This window comes from Nycticebus coucang, chromosome X (assembly GCF_027406575.1).
Source record: "Nycticebus coucang isolate mNycCou1 chromosome X, mNycCou1.pri, whole genome shotgun sequence".
Taxonomy (NCBI): domain Eukaryota; kingdom Metazoa; phylum Chordata; class Mammalia; order Primates; family Lorisidae; genus Nycticebus; species Nycticebus coucang.
The window spans coordinates 157,208,003-157,228,239 of NC_069804.1; the positions used below are offsets into that span (position 1 = coordinate 157,208,003).

The window sequence follows — 20,237 nt, forward strand, 5'->3', positions numbered from 1 at the left end:
ATCTTAGGAAGTAAAAGTGAATGATCTGTACTTGAAAGAGCCAGCTGAACATGATATTCAGAAATAAATAGGACATGTTCAAATTTATATGTATTTGACTTTATTCCTCCTGACTTAAAAATAGTTTTTCTCTGGCCATACCTGAAGGTCAAATTTTAAGCAGAAGTTCCACATCTTCCTCTTTCCTCCCAGGTTTTTCCTTCTCCTAATATTTTGATTTGTAGGAAGTGGCAACAAGCAAAGGGGGAAACTGAACTTGAACTTTTAGCTTAGCCCTCTACTGAATAAGAAGCTGGAGGAGTTCATGGGATGGGGGAGTACCCAGCATTTGATGGGTAGTGGTGACTCCCTACCCCTGGAGAATTTAGATCCCTGAAATGTTCCATTAGTAAGATATCTTCTATCTCCTTAGCTGGAACTGGACAGTGATAATCTTCTAGAAGATGAGGTGTAGGTCTGCTTTGGGAAAAACAACTCAAGCAGGTTAACTCTTTTTTTCCTCCTAGAACCTGCTTTCATTTTTGTTCTTGTTCTTTTCTTTCTTTATTTCTTTTTTCTTTTTCTTTTTTGAGACAGAGTCTCACTCTGTTGCCCATGCTAGAGTGCCCTGTGTCCCAGTAACTCACAGCAACCTCACACTTATGGGCTCAAGCAATCCTCCTGTGCCTCAGTCTCCCAAGTAGCTAAGACTACAGGCACCTGCATACCTGGCTAATTTTTTCTATTTTTAGTAGAGATGGGTCTTGGCTCTTGCTCAGGCTGGCCTTTGAACTCCTGAGCTCAAGCAGTCCTCCTGCCTCAGCCTCCCAGAGTGCTAGAATTATAGGCATGAGCCACCATGCCTGGCCTAGGACCTGCTTTTGTTGTTCAAATGTTTTGTTTATTCTGCACTCCCAGCATACTAGAGTATTGGCAATACCTACACTACCCTATTTCTTGTTTGGTGGCATGGAGAGACCTCAAAGCTTGTGATAATACATGACTGTAAGGCTGACAGTGCCCTTGTAGCATATGAGCACAGCCATTGTGCTTCTTGGTTGCACCAGGCAGTGGGCATGAGAGAGGCTGAGTGGAAGCAGCTGAGAAAGGGAGAAGGGGAGGAGAGGTAGGGAGAGCTGATACCAAGAGGCCCAAGCTGGGGACCAGGAGCCCCAGGCCATAGTGCCTGCCCTGTGTCTTTGTTGCTGCAAGCACAAGTGGGCTAGCTTGCAGGGTGGCATGGTACATGGTAACCCCTTGAGTAAGTAGACACATTGGGCTGGGTGTTGACCTGGACAAATCATTCAACCTCTTGTCTTGGAGCTTTAGTTTCCTCACCTGTTCAGTGGGGATAATATTAGCTTCTCGTCTCAGGGTTTTTGGGAGGATATAGTCAAATAATAGAGATGAGAGAATTTTGAAAAGTTGGAAGTGCTACAAAGTATAAAATGGCATTATTAATAATGCCTGGGCCTTTTCATTGTGTCTCATAAACATAGGGAGGTTTGAATTGCTCCTGTATCATGTTTTTCTTCTTGCCTTAGTTGAATCTATTTTCTGGTATTAATTTGCATGTGAAAACAGACAATTTTTCTTGAGTTGGCCCATACTGGAAATTATTTTCAGTTGTTGGTGTCAATACTATTCACAGTGAAGTTATTTGAACAATGTAGTCACCCAACTTGCAGAAGAGGCATTTTGTTTAATGCTGGTCTCTCCATTGGCATTTGGATATAGAAAGTATGGGGCCTGACTTTGCACCTTTTAAAATGACTTTGGGTATGTATTCAATGGCTTGTGAACACAGACTCTGTAGACCTCTTAAAAGTGATGGGGTACAGATGTCTTTGGGGATTTACCAGATTCAGATTCAGAAGAGTGTATAGCCCACTGTGGAAGACAGCACTTGGTCCTGTTCCCCCTGATCCCCCCACCCCAGGTGGCTTGTATCCACGTGTCAGAAACAGGTCACAATAGCTCAGCCCTGGGAGAGCTTTCTTACAAAGAAAAACTGACCTCAGACCTGATTCTCTCTACCTCTTCACAGTGCCGAAAGTTGCCCAGTGATCCCCAGGAACCCACCAAGAAAAGCCCCAAGGAGGCTTTGGATTCAGGAAAAGAGCACAATGGAGTCAGGGGAAAGCACAAGCTCCGGCAGCCAACAAAGCCGGAGTCCCAGTCTCCAGGCAAACGAGCTGAAGGCCATGAGGAAGGTAGGCCTTAGAGGCCCTGGACCTCTGGACTAGGCTACAGAGGGATCCCTGTGGCATGGTGGTGAGGGGAGAGGGGCTTGGAGACTGACTGGAAGGTGAGATTTCTTCACTAGGGAAAGGAGCAATGATTGACACCTCTAGGGGCCAAGGCAAGGGAAGCGAAGCAGGGGCTCATTCTGCTCACCCTGGATGCCAGAATAAGACACACTCTGAAGGCTGAAGGAGGTGTTTTTCATACAGACAAATGTCAGTCCTACAACAGAGTAGCCAATCCATTTCCCTGCAATGGGTCTAGGCCCAAAGAAGAAACAGGGTTAAGGAGGATTTAGACAAGAACAGCAGAATGGGGTTTAATTACACTGTTTTCTCTCCCTTTGAATATATTGGAAAACTCCTATTCTAAAAAGATAAAAATAAAAAGTTAGCTAGCTAGCTAGAAGGGTTTAGAGAAATCCTGCAACCTTTATTATTCAGGGATACATAGGGTGTTTGGGATGTGGGGTAGTGTATGTGTGCTTAACCCGTGCACTCTGCCACAAATACTTCCTCTGCACCCTCATCAGGAAGAGAATCCCAGGCATTCTTGACCAGAGTAGACGGTGTTCATTGCCTCACCTATCTGACATGATCTGCCTCTTCTAGTCTGTTCTTATATAGCAGTTTTCCTCTATCCATTGTTCCCTGCCCCCATCTTCCTGCCTTGGGCAGTCCACTAAGATTCATTGAGGTTGCCCTTCTCTGGGATCTGCTCCAGCTCAGTTACAACTTTGTTGAGGCATAGCAGCCTCAGAGTTACACAGGCAGCTGGGCCTCCTTTCTGTTATGCTATTGAACTGATACTGTACACTGCCTTTTTTGGCGTCAGCCAAAGTGACCAAATTTCTAGTTTTAAAAAATTAGTAGGAATTCCTCATTATCTTTAAGATGTACACATGAGATAGCAGCATAAAGGGAGCTAATAACGGTAACCTAGGGCAACCATAGAGTAAACACAAACCTTCCTATGATTTTTCCACTTAAGCCTCTCAGGTGGGCTTTTTGGTTTTTAGACTGATTGTGATGTCTCTGCTTTCTTTCCTGAAACCACACATCCCTCCAGGTTCCTTGGAAAAGAAAGCAAAGAGCAGTTTCCGTGACTTCATTCCCGTGGTTCTGAGCACCCGGACGCGTAGTCAGTCTGGTGAGTGAGACTAAGGCGATGGCCTCTTTTGGAATTGTTTACACAAAAGGGGTAGCAGTCTGGTTTACCATTGGTCCAGGTAGAGTGCTGGGAATGTAATTCATTGTGCCAAGATGGCCAGCTCCTTGCAGTGACAATGGCCCCAGTGGCAGTAGGGGCCATTGCCCATGATTTTAGGGCTATTTATTTAATTTTTCAGATCAGGGATTTGACATTTCTTGTCAAGACCCCATGGTGGAAAGAGGAAATTCCTGTGCCATGCAGGAAAGTTTGTTCTCCTCCATGCTTTGGTATCTTGTGATTATTGAGGCCAATCTTTGGCATAGACATTTAACCTTTGGGCCTTGGTCATATTGTCCTTTGTGATAGACATCATCAAAATTGGAAAAGTCATTGATTCATAAGAGCTAGAAGAATCACATTTTGCCGCCTGAGTTTGTATCAGTCAACCCCCAGGGTCTAAAAAAAAAGATAGCCCTTTCCTGTCTCTTCAGCTTTCTGCGAGACTCCATGGTGGTACAAAAGACTAGAGATGGTTTCCTGATTCACCCAGATTTCTATGCAAATTGGACAGAATGGGGAGGCAGGGCACAGTGTATGTAAACTCAGTTGTCTGACATTCCATTAACTGGCACCTCCGCACATGGCAAGCACAGTGGTGGTAATTGGGGCTCGTAATGATGGCCTAAAGGCCTCGCAAAATCCTGAAGTGTCCTCTGAATCATCAAAGAGCGATTACATTACAGCCAGTCCCATTTTAGTGTTAAACATGCTGTACTGTATTTGATTCTTTGGAAATTGGTGATCCCTGTGTGATCTCTATGGTGATTTTGTATTAACCAGAATATTAGATTAACCAGAACACTTCATTCCCTGCCTGGTCTACATAGTGGAAAGATTATTAGTTATTTGCTGTCTTTAAACAGTCTGACTGACTTGAAAGCTTTGGTCAAGGACTGCTCTGTTTGCCTCAAACCATTTTTTTCTTCTGCTGACCTCACTTGGGTCTGGGGATTGTCGAGTTAATAGCTGGGCCTTGGGAAAAAGATGGTAGTGTCTCAGCCGCTTCCAAGGAAGGTGTCAGATCTCCTGTAGTGTGAAACTGGGCCAATTTAGGATTGGACTTTTGTTAGCAGAGTTGTAGGAAAGAATGGGGAGACAAAATTGTCTTTTGGCAAGGTAGCTTAGGAAGACAAGAAAGGTGCAGTCCATCCTGGGGTGGTTGGGAGCGGAGTGGGAAGTGCTTGCCCACTGGCAAGGAACAGCTGCAACATTGTGGGGGGAGGTGCCAGTGAGGAAGCTCCACCCCTGAGCTCTTGGCAATTCAGGAGGAGGTGGGGTCAACTTAAGGGAAGAGGGCCTGGCTGGGTGCATTTGGGTGTGACTCAAACAGGCTGTTTCAACAGGAAAAGGACTCTTTCTGGCTTCATTTTTCTTGAGGCTCTCCTTTTGTGATGATTCTGCTTGACCAGGGTGGCTGTGTCCCTGAGGTTGGTGGTGCCACTGAGTGAGCCAGGGCTGGAGAGTCCTTCTTCATCCTCTTCTAGACCCTGATTTCCCAAACACTTGTGGCCCGCTTTCACACAATGCTCGGTGTTTCATAAGCACCAAGCAAGAGATCGTAGGTGAATTCAAGTGACACAGTAACATGGATGAGCAAGGCTATATGTTTTTAATACTTGATTGTTGTCTGGTATATTGGACTCATAAAGCACTTACAGGTGAAAGATCTCATTTGAGCCTCAAAAAAGTCCTGTGTGGTCCATAGGGGAGAAGAGTGTCCCCGTTTTATAGATGAGAAACTGCAGTGAAGGAACTTTGCCAAAGTGCACAGCTAATAACTGGCAGAGCCTGAACTTGAACCCAGATCTTCAAACTCCTAGTCCAGGGCACTCGCTTCGACACCATACTTTGTCCTTTGAAGAGGTACCTGACCGTCCTCTGTACATCCCGTCCACAGGAAGCATCTGTAGCTCCTTTGCTGGTATGGCAGACAGTGACATGGGAAGCCAAGAAGTCTTTCCCACGGAAGAGGAAGAGGAAGTGTCCCCCACCCCGGCTAAGCGTCGCAAGGTGAGAAAGACCCAGCAGGACACCCAGTATCGCAGCCATCATGCCCAGGACAAGACCCTGCTGAGCCACGGCCGCAGGCACTTATGGCGAGCCCGAGAAATGCCCTGGAGGACAGAGGCTGCCCGGCAAATGTGGGACACCAATGAGGAGGAGGAGGAAGATGAGGAGGATGGCCTGGTGAAGAGGAAGAAACGGAGAAGGCAGAAGAGCCGAAAATATGAGACTGGGGAGTACTTGACCGAGCAAGAAGAAGAGCAACGGCGAAAAGGGAGAGCAGGTAAGGCTGGCCAGGGCTGCTGTTACCTCCACCAGTGTGTCTTCTAGGAACCCTCGGGCATCTCTACGCCAGCCAAACACCTCAGGACCCAGAGAAACCTGGTGCTATGACCTCCAGCTGCCAGAGGGGGTCACTCAACTTCAGCCCTGAGTTATTGGCTTTGGGTTGAGATTGCATGAGTTTGGACTGGCCTACAGGTGAGCTGAGGACCGAAGGCCCAAGCCCTTTAGTTTCTTATAGAAGTCTGAACGTGTAGACAAGGCTACCATGACCTCCTTGGCATGGGACAACTCAGTGCCAGGGAGTTCTCTGGTTGGCTTGAGGGAGTCGAAACTTTCAGGAGGACAGGTTCTCTCTCCTAGAATTTTGGGTTTAAGAAGAAAGAGGGAATCAGCTGCCTTTCCTGGGAATGCCTCAAACCCCTAAACTAAAAAGAAGTACAGTGGTTCACTCAAACCAACAGAAGAACTTCAAGTAGAAGCGGGCACAACTTTGCTTTCTCAGTTAAAGCCACAATGATTGTTCAGAGGCGGAATGAAGCTTTGAGGTGAGACAAGCAAGGTGGCATCATTTTTGTTGGACCTCAGTTGGCAAAGCAGGCAGCCCAAAGAGAAAACCAGGCTTTCTTTTACTACGTCAGATGCTATGATATACAATCATGGAGACACAGACTGTCACAGAGGCTAATAGGAGTATGTTCCGCTACATGCTATTGAGGTCCATTCCTATAGAGGATTTCTAATTGAGCAAAAAGCATATCTCTGGGTTCCATAAGAGCACCTCTGCTTCTCACTTTCATTGCCTGACCTTTATCCTGGAAGCACGAATTGATTGCCTCCTATAATGCATTCATCCTGAGCTGCCAGTAAACATCTTCAGTCTCCTTATTAGCTATAACTGAATAATCCCATTGAATGGGTAGTAGATTCTGGGTTTGCTATAATGCAAAGAAGGCTTGACCTCATTCTGGCTCTGTTTAAGTGGAGGTATATATGATACTGATCCTATGCTCAAGAGAGTAATTGTGCTAATTTTCATCAACTATGTGAAAGAGTGAGGACAATTTTCCCTTCTATGAGCTGTCAAGCTGTTGGCCTCAACCACTTGTGTTAGGATGAAGAAGAGCTTTTGTATATCACCTGATATTCTCTAATGGGGACTGGTTTGCTAGCTTGGAAGCTTCCTGTGGAACTTATAAGCTCTTGGAACCGGAAAGACCTACAAGGTTGCCTGGTCCAGTTTGCCACCCAACGTAGAAATAGAGATAGCTTTTACCTGACTATGAATATCAACTTGAAAGATAGGTAGCAGGCTCGATGCCTGTGGCTCAAGCAGCTAAGGTGCCAGCCACATACACCAGAGCTGACAAGTTCAAATCCAGCCCGGGCCTGCCAAACAACAATGATGGCTACAACCAAAAAAAAAAAATATATATATATAGACAGGTGTTGTGGCAGGCGCATTCTTGTGAGGTAGCTAGAGTTTGTGTGAACACCTCTAGTAATGTGGAGAACACCACTGATTGAAGCATCCTATTCAATTTGGGGGAAGCTCCAATTGTTGGAAAGTAGGTTGTTCTCCTTCTATGGATCTGTCAAAGAGTTTTTCATTGAGGCAGCTGGTTTTGGCATGTGGTTTGGTCACCTTCCTCCAGATCTTATTATGGCATCTTCATGCAGGACTTGCCTGGCAAACATCTTCCTACTCAGAAAGCTCCAATCCCTCCTAATGCTACCTATCTTTTTTTTTTTTTTTTTTTTTTTTGAGACAGAGCCTCAAGCTGTCGCCCTGGGTAGTGTCGTGCATCACAGCTCACAGCAACCTCCAACTCCTGGCTTAAGCGATTCTCTTGCCTCAGCCTCCCAAGTAGCTGGGACTACAGGCGCCTGCCACAACACCTGTCTATATATATATATATTTTTTTTTGGTTGTAGCCATCATTGTTGTTTGGTAGGCCCGGGCTGGATTTGAACTTGTCAGCTCTGGTGTATGTGGCTGGCACCTTAGCTGCTTGAGCCACAGGCATCGAGCCTGCTACCTATCTTTCAAGTTGATATTCATAGTCAGGTAAAAGCTAGACTAGGCAGGTCACCCTACTCCTGACTGAGCCTCATGACCTTTCCTTTCATCCTGGGCTTTGCTATCTCCCTTCTTGATCTACAGGGGAGGTAGAGAGGGCCACTTCCACTCATAAACCTGCTACCTCCACTCTCTAGTCCTTTGTGTGCTACTAGAAATCCCTTGCTCCTCTGTAATTGAATAAACTCCAGAGCCTGTCCTGCCCTGGGTAGACAGGGGTGTTTCTTTGCCTGGGCAAAGCACACTATAATGTGACTTCCTCATGCTTCCTGAGGTCCTCACAAGGCACAGTTCTGTTCCTTCCTCTTTTGCCTGAGCTTAAACTTGTTGCATCAAAATTCTGAGTTTAGGCTGGGTGCAATAGCTCATGCCTGTAATCCTAGCACTTCTGGAGCCAAAGGTGGGAGGATCACTTGAGGCCAGGGATTTGAAGACCAGCTCAAGGAACATAGTGAGACCTGGTCTCTACAACAATTGAAAAATGAGCTGGGTGTACTGGCAGATACCTGTGGTTTCAGCTACTCAGGAGGCTGAGGTAGGAGGATCACTTGAGCCCAGGAGTTAGAGGTTGCAGTGAGCTATGATCATGTCACTGTGCTCTAGCCTAGGTGAGAGTAAGACCCTGTTCAAACAAAAATAAAAAATGAGAATCCTGGGTTTAAAATGTTCTAGTTGGAAGTGTCATTATAGACCATATCATACTAGTAATTATTGGACAGGCAGTAGGGACCTACTAGCAAGCTGGGGCTAGTTGGGAGAAGAGGATGGTACAGTAGCTTTTCTTCTAAGAGTTGTGCATAAGCTATAGCCAGGTCTTCCTACTGGAACAGTGATTCTCACATCTGCATCTGCCCTTAGCAATGTCACAGGTGAGAGCCTCTGTCAAGGTTGGAGGAGGCAAGTTGGGGACTCTTGGATCTCAATTCCTTCATTTCACAAATTGGGGAAACGGAATCTGCAGTTAATTCATTTCATAGACATACTGATCTCTTGCCATATGCTACACATGGTGTCCAGTTCTGTAGGGGAACTAAAGAACACATGGTCATGGCCCTACTTCAGGAGCTTACACTTAAATAATATAATAATGATGCCTTATTCCAAATAGCACTTTATAGCCAGGTGCAGTGGCTCACGCCTGTGATCCTAGCACTCTGGGAGGACAAGGCAGGTAGATTGCATGAGCTCAAGAGTTCAAGACCAGCCTGAGCAAGAGCAAGAGCAAGACCCTGTTTCTTTTTTGTAGAGACAGAGTCTCACTTTATGGCCCTTGGTAGAGTGTAGTGGCATCACACAGCTCACAGCAACCTCCAGCTCCTGGGCTTAAGCTATTCTCTTGCCTCAGCCTCCCGAGTAGCTGGGACTACAGGTGCCCACCACAGCACCCAGCTATTTTTTTTTGTTGTTGTTGTTGTTGTTGCAGTTTGGCCGGGGCTGGGTTTGAACCCGCCACCGTTGGCATATGGGGCCAGCGCCCTACTCACTGAGCCACAGGCGCCACCCAAGACCCTGTTTCTACTAAAAATAGAAAAACTAGCCAGGCACTGTGGCTGGCACCTGTAGTCGCAGCTACTCAGGAGGCTGAGGCAAAAGAATCACTTGAGCCCAAGAATTTGAGGTTGCTATGAGCTATGACATCATGACACTTAACCCCAGGATGACTGAGACTCTGTCTCAAATCCTCCCCCCAAAAATAAACAAATAGCACTTTATAAAAGGGCTTTACATACATCACTTCATTTCATTCTCGTACCACTCCTGGGATGTGGATTATGTTCTCCCCATTTTACAGATATGGAAACTGAGTCTCAGCGATTATGACTTGCTTCCAGCCAATCACAACAGTTACTGACCAAGCCACTTAACACTAATGTTAAAAGATGTGTGTAAATACAATCTGTCACCCCTTTACATGGGGGTTAGGACAGGCCCTATGAGATGAAGCTCTTGATAATGGAGTTTCCAGCAGGCTGTTTTGAAATTAGAATGTGCTTTGTTCAGCGAGCTGTGGCTAGAATTAGAGATATTGTCCGCTGTGTTTCAGTGACATTGATGACTTGATTTCCACTCAGGGAGGGTAGCAGGTTTCTACTCTAGACTACCAGCTAAGTAGGCCCATGAAACCTTCTTGTTTTGGGAAGTTTCTCTGACTTTGATCTTTGTGTCCTTAGAGGATGGCAATTGGAGGAGTCAAGTGGGTAGAGCTGAGGCTGTGGAGGCAGCCTTCTATCACTTTTTCCCCACTCCTTTGTACTTGATAGTTGCCATCAGCAGAGTGACTAAATTTGCTTCCATACTAGAATGAGACAAAGGGGATAGAGAAAAAGCTGAAAAGGAATTACCATGTGCTTAGGACTGTGGGGAAATGTTCAAGTTAAAATTTCCCTCCTCTTGGAGACAGGTGGCCTTCTTGGACAGATGGGCTACCTCCTGTTGTCAGGGCTGGGAGCTGTCCCCTGCTTGTAGAGGCAGAACTTTGATATTGAAGTAGTGCATCCATTCATGAAGCATTTAGTCAGAGATGCCCTAAAGACTGATAATAGTTATACATCTTTGCACTAAGACTCTAATCCCCAAAGTCCTCTGATTCATCTTCAAGGAAGGTGTTGCTTTTCTCTGACATCCATTCTTTCTTGTTTCTTGCCTTCAGATTTAAAGTCCCATAAGCAGAAGACTTCCTCCCAGAGTTCGGAGCACTGCCTCAGGAATAGGAACCTTCTTTTGCCCAACAAAGCCCAGGGGATCTCGGATTCACCAAATGGTTTCCTCCCAAATAACCTGGAAGAGCCGGCCTGCCTTGAAAATTCAGAAAAGCCATCAGGAAAACGAAAGTGCAAGACCAAGCACATGGCAAATGTCTCAGAAGAAGGAAAGGTATGTTCCCATCAAGGGGAGTTGTGCAGGAGAGGGGAGCAGGCCAGAGAAGGCAGGCTTCCCACCATGTTCCTCAGCCAATAGTCCTCTGTGGGAGAGAGTGGATGGGGACTCAAATTAACCCATGTTTATGAAAGTCTTCTAAATTAGTTCTATAAGGGTCAAAGGGCAGATTTAAAGAATGGGAACTACTACTACAGTTATAGCTAATTATAGGTTTTGGCTCATGATGGCTTTTCCTCTACAATCCTTGGATCTCCTTTCAGTTAAGGAAGAGTTAAAGAACATGGCAGGATGTTAGCCTGAATAGCTTGTTAATGTCCAATCAAGAAGCTTTTCTCTGGGCTTAACTCATTAGAAACCAATCATGGAGCTTTTTGAGTCAATCAAGGTAGAAAACAACTTATAGGAGCAAGATTTGGATGTTCAGACAAAGATTGCTTGAGGGTGGGGACAAAGGAATTCCGCGTAGGTCCAGCTTATAGCTACCTTTCCCCACCCCTGCTTCCCAGTTCCTTTGCTTCTCATGGAAGCATAGAATTAAGTGGGCACTCACCAGTCAGTAGCCAGGCAAGCATTCCTAGAACTGTTGTTCAAAATCGACATCTCTTTTGAGTCTGAAATTCATAGCATTGGTGTTGAGTTCCATGTTGTACTTTTAGAGGAAAAAATCAGATGGTCCTCATCTGGGGTAAGCTTTATATTTGAGAGTAGTGCAGGTCCAGATTCAAATGTATACACATGATATGTGTTTGTCATTGAAAACCCAAAGCAAAAGGTTATTTTGGGCTTGTCTTTTTGTTGTTGTTTGTTTGTTTGTCTTTGTTTTTGTTTTTGAGATGGTCTCGCCCTCGGTAGAGTGCTGTGGCGTCACAGCTCACAGCAACCTCCAGCTCTTGAGCTTAGGCGATTCCTCCTGCCTCAGCCTCCTGAGTAGTTGAGACTACAGGCACTCACCACAACGCCCGGCTATTTTTTCTTGGAATTTGGGTTGTGGGCCGGTTTCGAACCTGCCACCCTTGGTATATGGGGCTGGCTCCCTACTAACTGAGCCACAGGCACCGCCCATCTTGGGCTTGTTTTGTTGGTTGTGGTTCCTATGGATCTCTCCAGCTCCAGAGCAGGAGTTCTGAACAGCACTGTTGGGAGACCTAGTTGTTTGTGTTCCTTCCTTTCTTCTTCTCTTCCCAGAACCTTATTCCAGCTCAGATCAGGTACTCACGCTTATTTCCTTCTCTTTAAAAATGGAAGTGTTGCACCTACCCTCTGAATATCATGAATGCTTGGGGGAACAAAGAAGGCAGTGTCTGTGACAGGCTTTGATAACTGTGAAGTTCTCTCCAAGAATTGGTGTGCATCATCGTGCTTCAGGCAGAGGCAGGAAAGAGGAAACAGAGGCATGATGTGGCAAGGTAGTAGTGCCCATTCCCTCCCCCCAGTGTGAGAGGACAGAGAACCTGGGGAAAAGCAGGGAACTCTTGTCTGTGCTAAGTGCTTCATCCACATTATCACTCCTAATTCACAAAGCACCTCTTAGAAGCACCTCACTTCAGTATGGTGAAGAAATAGAGGCTCTAAGGTTAAGGGACTTATGTAAGGTCACTCAGTTGTCATGAGTGACAGAGTTGGGACATGAAGCAAGCCTGTCTGCCTTTGGAGCCCTGGGTTGTTCCTATGAATCCCAGCCTCTGAATGGGTGGCTTCTGCTTACATCTGGGAGACACTGGGGGAAGAGGGCAGTTGAATAGAAGAACTGCTACCTCAAGTAGTTCTGGCAAAAGGTGAGTATCCCGGCTGGGCATGGTGGCTCCGTAGCTCACACCTGTAATCCTAGCACTCTGGGAGGCCGAGGCAGGTGGATTACCTGAGTTTAAGAGTTCGAGCATTGTGGCGGGTGCCTGTAGTCCCAGCTACTTGAGAGGCTGAGGCAAGAGAATCTCTTGAGCCTAAGAGTATGAAGTTTCTGTGAGTTTTGATGCCACGGCACTCTACAGAGGGCAACAAAATGAGACTCTGTCTCAAAAAAAAAAGGGGGTGAGTATCTCAGGCTCCTGGTCTCCCACTCTTCCCACTCCCCAGGCACTCAAATGGATGGCCTCATCCCACACAGAGGTATCCTGCCGCCTGACATTCAGCAGCACACTCTACTGCTTCTGTCTTATTATTCTGTCTGGCAGTGTGTCTGCTGAAATGTTCTCCTGGAGAGGTTTTTGTCCCTCCCTAGGGCCTCCCTTTATCCCTCCCGCCTTTCTTTCTGTCCCAGTCACTACCACCTGCTCCAGTTGCCCCCATGACACAGGGCTTTGTAGTGGGAAGCAAGGGGGGAGGAGGGCGGGGGATGCTCCTGCAACACTAAAGCAGGGCATTAGCCAAGGGTTTCTTCCCACAGGGGCTCAGAGCCAGAGGGAAGGGAGAGAGGTGGGGTCCCCCAGTTCTTGTTCTTCTCCCTCTCAGGCAGCCTGCTTCACTGCTTTGTGGCAGCTCTGGCCCCCAGAAGGAGAGGCACCCTTTGGTTTCCGACTTGGCTTTAGCAAAACCCTGGGTACTTAACCCACATCCTCCAGTCCTGTCGTTGTACACTCTATCCTCCTAGCAATAAAGCGGTGTTATGCTCTCATAGCTGGTGCCTTCCTGCCAGAGATTGTACTTCTCTGCCCTTTCAAGATGGGGGACTCATTGTGGCTTCTTATTGTCTTGGGGCCTACCAGAGGAAACAAAGGCCCTGAGCCCTCATTTTTCCTCTGCTACTGTTCTTTTCCTGACTTTGTCTTTCTAGACAACTTTTCTGGCTGCCCAGGGCTCTGTGTATAGCTGGCTTAAACCAACTCTACAAATATTTGTTTAATAATGTGTCCAACTCTGAGTTAAATGCTTTAAGGAACAGAAAAAAAAAGATGACAGTATAAACCCTGCCCTCAAGTAGCTTAAAACCTAGCAGGAGAGGCAAGACTTTCCTGTGAAGCACTGGAAAGAAAAAAGAAAGTGAGGCATCAGGCATCAGATTATGTGATTCAGACTAGGTGCTCTGGATATGCAGAGAAAGAGGGTAGGGGGACCAGAGGGTTATAGAATACTGTAGACAACGTAGGACTGAAGTGAGACCTTGGTGCTCTGAGGGATTTGGATAAGTAGGATGTATTAGTTATCTTTGTGGTGTAATAAATTACTCTAAAACTTAGCAGCTTTATACAACAATAAACATGTATTGTCTCAGTTTCTGGGGGTCAGGAGTTCAGGAGCATCTTAGCTGGGCTTGGCTTGGGGTGTCTCATGAGATTGCAATTGTGAGGTGTCATCCAGGGCGGCATTCATCTGAAGGCTTGACTGGAACTGGAGGATCTGCTTCCAGGGTAGCTGCTCACATGGATGGCATTAATGCTGGTCGTTGACAAAAGCCTGCCTTTCCTTACACTGTAGATTTTTCCAAAGGGCTGCTTGAGTGTCCTTAGGACTCAGGAACTGGCTTTCCCCACTGTGAGTGATCCAAAATGAGAGCAAGGCAGAAGCCACAGTGTCTTTTAGGACACCATCATTTTTGCAATCTCCTGTTAGTTGCACAGGTGATCCCTTTACAACACAGGAGGGGGTACACAAGGGGTACACAAGAGCATGAATGTCAGTGGATGAGAATTGCAGGGGCCATCTTGGAGGCTGGATACTCCAGTCTGCCGTCAGCCCCCCAGTGACTTATGTTCTTCTCACACATAAAGTATATCCCCCTTGCGAAAGCTCCCCCAAAATCTCATCCAATTATGGCATCAGCTCCCAGTTGAGAATCTCATCATCTAACTTAGGTCCAACTTAGGTCCAAGTACACATGAGCCTCCTTTGATTGGGTTCTTGAATATAGCTCCTCAAGCACAGTTTCTCCTGGTCTGAAGACCCCTGAACTAGAGACAAGTTACTTGCCCTCACAGACCCATATACCACAGTAGGACAGGCATAGGAACCCTTTGTAGATATTCCAGTTCAAAATTGTGGTGGGGGGAGAGAGAGACAGGAGTCGCTCTCAAGGTTCTGATTCTCTTCATGTTTTGTGAGCAATTGCCTTGTAGCTCATTATTTCAAAGACCCTGCAAGAGAGAAATTGAGGCTCCATGAGGTTGGCCTTTGCCCCAGGTCTTGTACCTGTCTGATTCTCAAACCTGAGCTAATCCCACCACCCCAAGTGGGCCTGAGTATGATCTGGGGACATGGTGCAGTAAAAGATAAAAGCCTGTGAGGGTTGGCTGTGGGGGAGGGAAGGTATTTGCAATAAGAGTGAAGCTTTAGAAGTTTAGGAGCTATGACTCTTTAGTCAAAGATACCTGTATGCACTTCTCTTAACTTTTCAGAGTTCACTTCAGCATAATTATTTATATATAGGACTTGTAAGCACCTCAATAAATGGGGATTTTGAGGTTGGTAAAGAAGGTGTGCGGAGTGCTTGAGAGAAGCTGAGATATCTCCTCAATCTCTGATTGCCAGTCCTTTCATCGTTCCTTGGTCTGTGGGCTTAAGGATTTGAGCCTCTTCATGTCTCCCCAATGAGTAGAAATGCAGGGGAGCCTGTGCTGGTCCTAGAAATACTTAAGGTGGCTAGTTGACCACCCAGCCTCTAGCTTTAAACCTGATGGTGGTCTGGGTCATTTAGGGTGCTGTAAGCAAAACATAGCATGGACATAGATGAAATGAGCTGGCCTTGGCAGCTGAGTGGAATGGCCATGATGGGTGGGATGTGTTACTGGGCCTGATCTAGCACTGCATCTCTGCTTCCAGGGCAAAAGTCGTTGGAGCCAGCAGAAGACACGATCTCCCAAATCTCTCACCCCAACAAAACCTACAGACCCATGTACACCCTCTAAGTCCCGAAGTGCCGGCCCAGAGGAGGCCTCAGAATCACCTACAACTAGGCAGATTCCCCCAGAGGCACGTCGGCTCATAGTAAACAAAAATGCTGGTGAGACCCTCTTGCAGAGGGCCGCACGTCTTGGATATAAGGTAAGGGAGCTCCCAGGGCTCAGGGTGCCATTGGACTGAGCATCTGTGGGGAAGTTTCTCTCCATGGAACCTTCTGGGGCTTGAGTCCAGGCTGGCCTTCTACTGCCAAGATTGCCCCTGGGGCTCCTTGACCCTCACCCTTCTGATCTCAGTGCGTGGGAATGCAAGCTCATTTGAATGTCATTTGGGGATGAACACAATTGAAATGGAAACACAGTATTGTGTAGTACATTCATGGACTAGGAGCAGGATTTTTTAATGTTTATATTGTCTTGAATTTCCCTGTGTGGTAGGTTTCCTCCTCTGGCTTCCTCTCATTTCGGCTTCCGGGAGAGGGGTCAGGAGTGTGTTTAAGGGGCAAGGCTGAGCTAACCCCACCTCATACTTACTTACCTATAGGTTGGAAAGAAGGCAGGAAAGGAAGCTGGCCACTTGAGCAGCTCTTCTGTTGTATTAAGAGTTCTGATTACTTCATATCATTTAATCTTCACAGTAAGCCTATAGAAGTATGATTTATTATCCCCATTTTATGGATGAAAAAATAGGGGCTTAGCACTGTTAAATGATATGTCCAAGATCACTCAACTACTGCATAAACATGAGTCTGGTTTCAAACTAAGGATTTTGATTCCCAAGTGTGACAGTAGGGTGGAAGACTGAGTCATTTACATTAAGTTATGTTGTTGTACATCTTAGTCATTTTTCATTTTTTGTTGAATATGTGTCTTTGCTCTCAACACTGATTATTTCCCTGGGGTTTGGTCCCAGCAGTGGAGTTGCTGGTTAGTTATAGAGTGTGCCTTTTGTTTTAAGGCTTTCTATCCCTATACCTGACTCATTTTAAGCCAGCCGTGCTCCCAGCCAGGCTGGTCAGCCCAGGAGAGCTGATGTGACAGTGTCTCCCTGTCAAGCCACCCATCTTTTCTGAGCACCCAGTGTGGGTGCCTGGATAGCTGCTAAGGGAGACCTGAAGCAGAAATGAAGACCAATCCTTGCCATCAAGGTTAATTGTCTTGTACCCTGGGTAACACCAGCAAACAGAAAACCATCGGGGAAGCAAAGAGGACAGGGCTGGAGTGCAGGGCAGCCTGTCGGGAGGACTGGAGAAGCCCTTTGAGGTTTTGTGGAACAGATGAACATCTGCACTGGTATGGAAGGCAGGAGGCCTCACACTTTTTCTCAGGTAAAGGCAGCCTGACAGTTTCTGTATACAGGTGGCAGAACCCCCACCACAGGCACTCTCAAGACCAGCTAGCTTGTGAGCTCTCAGGCAGAACAGCGTGGAGCAGCCCATATCCTGAGTGTCCTGGAGAGAGGGCTGGCGATAGTGCCTTGGTGGGGTCTGATTCTCAGAAAGCCGGGCAGCCAGTGACACTGCCAGCCTCTTCCTCCCCCTCAGCTTTTCTACCAGCTTCATCTCATTCTAGCTAAGGTTCTTCAGGACCCTGGAGTTCCACCCTCTGGTCCTATCATCTCAGCCCAATTAAGTCAGTTTTAAAGTGTGCACGAATGCCAACTGGATTATACTCAGATGATCCTTATTTGAGGGGAGGGCTGGAACTGATGACCCTGATATGAACATTGGTCTTGCTGAGACCAGCATCCAAGGAGTCCTTAAGACAGCTCTTTCTTTTTCTTTCTTTCTTTTTTTTTTTTGCAGTTTCTGGCTGGGGCTAGGTTTGAACCCGCCACCTCTGGCATATGGGGCTGCCGCCCTACTCCTTTGAGCCACTGGCCCCTCCCAAGACAGCGCTTTCTTGTTCTTGAATTACTGCTAGAAGCTATGCTTGTTTTTCCAATCTGAGGCTGGCTTGCCAAGCTCAGGGAGGCATGGTCTGAGCACTTGAGCTCTAGTGGGTGGGTGGGCCTCCCTGAGGACACCATCCACATGAGTGTTCTTGACCATAAGAAATGTTTCCCGGGCAGTGCCTGTGGCTCAGTGAGTAGGGCGCCGGCCCCATATGCCGAGGGTGGCAGGTTCAAACCCAGCCCCGGCCAAACTGCAACAGAAAATAGCCGGGCGTTGTGGCGGGCGCCTGTAGTCCCAGCTGCTCGGGAGGCTGAGGCAAGAGAATCGCGTAAGCCCATGAGTTAGAGGTTGCTGTGAGCCATGTGACGCCCCGGCACTCTACCCAAGGGCGGTACAGTGAGACTCTGTCTCTACAAAAAAAAAAAAAAAAATGTTTCCCTACTGCCAAAGAAACAGCCCAGAGCTGGGGCCCTGGTGATAGCAGCTCAGGACTAACTTTGTTAAGGAAAGATTTGGAGACTTGTCACCCATATAAAGAGCAGACTCTCTGAGAATTCTCAGACAATACTTGGGATCTTCAAGTTTCTCTGGGATGAGTTCAAGAATTAGTTCTCTCTTTGTTCATGGAGCTGTTCCTGTCCCCACAGGACGTTGTTCTCTACTGCCTCCAGAAAGACAACGAGGATGTGAATCACCGGGACAATGCGGGCTACACAGCACTGCATGAGGCCTGCTCCCGTGGTTGGACTGACATCCTGAACATCCTGCTGGAGCATGGGGCCAATGTGAACTGCAGTGCTCAGGATGGCACAAGGCAAGAAGGCTACTCCTTTCCCAGGCCAGACTGCGAGTTGCAGAGAGGACAGTCAGGCATTTCAGAAAGACCTCTATAGACTGAGCAGGGAACCAGTTTAGAGCAGGGGCCAATGAGCTCCTGGATGGCCCCTGTTCATTAGTTATTAAGAGGAGGAGGGCTGGGCAGCACCTGTGGCTCAGTGAGCAGGGCGCCAGCCCCATATACCAAGGGTGGCGGGTTCAAACCCAGCCCCGGCCGAACTGCAATAAAAAAAAAAAAAATAGCCGGGCGTTGGGCGGCTCCTGTGGCTCAGTGAGTAGGGTGCCGGCCCCATATGCCGAGGGTGGCGGGTTCAAACCCGGCCCCGGCCAAACTGCAGCGGAAAAATGGCCGGGCGTTGTGGCGGGCGCCTGTGGTCCCAGCTACTCGGGAGGCTGAGGCAAGAGAATCGCGTAAGCCCGAGAGTTGGAGGTTGCTGTGAGCCGTGTGACGCCACGGCACTCTACCAGAGGGCGGTACAGTGAGACTCTGTCTCTACAAAAAAAAAAAAAAAATAGCCGGGCATTGTGGCAGGCACCTGTAGTACCAGCTACTCAGGAGGCTGAGGCAGGAGAATCGCCTAAGCCCAGGAGTTGGAGGTTGCTGTGAGCTGTGTGATGCCACGGTACTCTACCGAGGGCAATAAAGTGAAACTCTGTCTCTACAAAAAAAAAAAAAGAGGAGGAGGGCTGTGTGATCATCCCACATATGCAGTTGTCACTGGGAAGACCACTCAGCTTGGTAGGGCACTTGTCTCAGGCAGACTCTGAGGCTTTAGGAACTAGGAGACTGACCTGAGGGTAACGTTCCAGGTTTGATTTTTAAAATTTGATCTCTGGCGGCACCTGTGGCTCAAGGAGTAGGGAGCTGGCCCCATATACCGGAGTTGGCGGGTTCAAACCTGGCCCCAGCCAAAAACTGAAAAAAAATTAAATAAAATAAAATTTGATCTCGAGATAACTTTTTTTTTAAAAATCAGCTTTATTTATTTTATTTTATTATTTTATTTTTTTTTGAGACAGAGCCTCAAGCTGTCACCCTGGGTAGAATGCTGTGGCATCACAGCTCACAGCAATCTCCAACTCCTGGGCTTAAGCGATTCTCTTGCCTCAGCCTTCCAAGTAGCTGGGACCACAGGTGCCTGCCACAACGCCTGGCTATTTTTTTAGTTGCAGCCGTCATTGTTCGGTGGGCCCAGGCTGGATTCGAACCCGCCAGCTCAGGTGTATGTGGCTGGTGCCTTAGCCACTTGAGCCACCGGCACCAAGCCTCTAGATACTTTTTTAAAGATACACCTGTTGTGTCTTAAAGAAATTGTACCCATTCTCTTCTGTTCTACCACAGGGCCTACTTCCTGGGCAAAGTAGAGATAGGAGCTGCAGACCAAATAGGGGGCTCTACACTCCGCTCTACACTCTGCTCATCCTCTTCTTGGGCAGTCATCTGGGTCCCTTACTTCTTACCCCCAGCTGTTTAAACTTTATCCTATGTCAGTGACCTATTACTGCCCAATTCCAGAACCACCAGTGGAGTGACACTATGCCCTGGAGACTGTTCCAAGACAAGGGGAGAACATAGGAGTGAGAGTAATGGGAGGGAGGAGGTGGGGAGATGATAGTGGGGATTACAGGCCAGAAGTGGCTCTCCTGTCATAGCCTTAACCCCTATTACACTGGGGTTACTCTGGAGTCATCTTATTTCTTTCCCTTGATATGGCAGCCTAAAGCCTAGACGCCCTGTTCCCACTTGGGTCCTGTTGTCCTCAACTTTGTCTTACCTCCACAGGCCAGTTCATGATGCAGTGGTCAATGACAACTTGGAGACCATCTGGCTCCTGCTGTCCTATGGGGCTGACCCCACACTGGCTACCTACTCAGGCCAGACAGCGATGAAGCTGGCCAGTAGTGACACCATGAAGCGCTTTCTCAGTGGTAAGCACAGCTCAGACTTGACACTATCATCCTTAGGGCTAGCCTCTGATTCCTGAACTCGTGAGG

The 20,237-nt window shown here is 47.3% G+C and overlaps 1 protein-coding gene across 8 annotated transcripts in view; it reads left to right on the forward strand.

Annotated features, from left to right (window-relative positions):
- Positions 1 to 20,237, forward strand: part of BCORL1 (BCL6 corepressor like 1) — a 73,997-nt gene that overhangs the window by 37,605 nt on the left and 16,155 nt on the right. For 7 of the 8 annotated variants that reach the window (XM_053580455.1, XM_053580451.1, XM_053580456.1 and 4 more), the window contains 7 exons: positions 2,027 to 2,192; positions 3,292 to 3,372; positions 5,333 to 5,722; positions 10,452 to 10,675; positions 15,434 to 15,655; positions 18,053 to 18,219; positions 20,026 to 20,171. In XM_053580455.1, coding sequence (XP_053436430.1) covers positions 2,027 to 2,192; positions 3,292 to 3,372; positions 5,333 to 5,722; positions 10,452 to 10,675; positions 15,434 to 15,655; positions 18,053 to 18,219; positions 20,026 to 20,171 — 1,396 coding nt within the window. The remainder of the gene's footprint in view (positions 1 to 2,026; positions 2,193 to 3,291; positions 3,373 to 5,332; positions 5,723 to 10,451; positions 10,676 to 15,433; positions 15,656 to 18,052; positions 18,220 to 20,025; positions 20,172 to 20,237) is intronic. The other variant, XM_053580459.1, reaches the window with a different exon arrangement.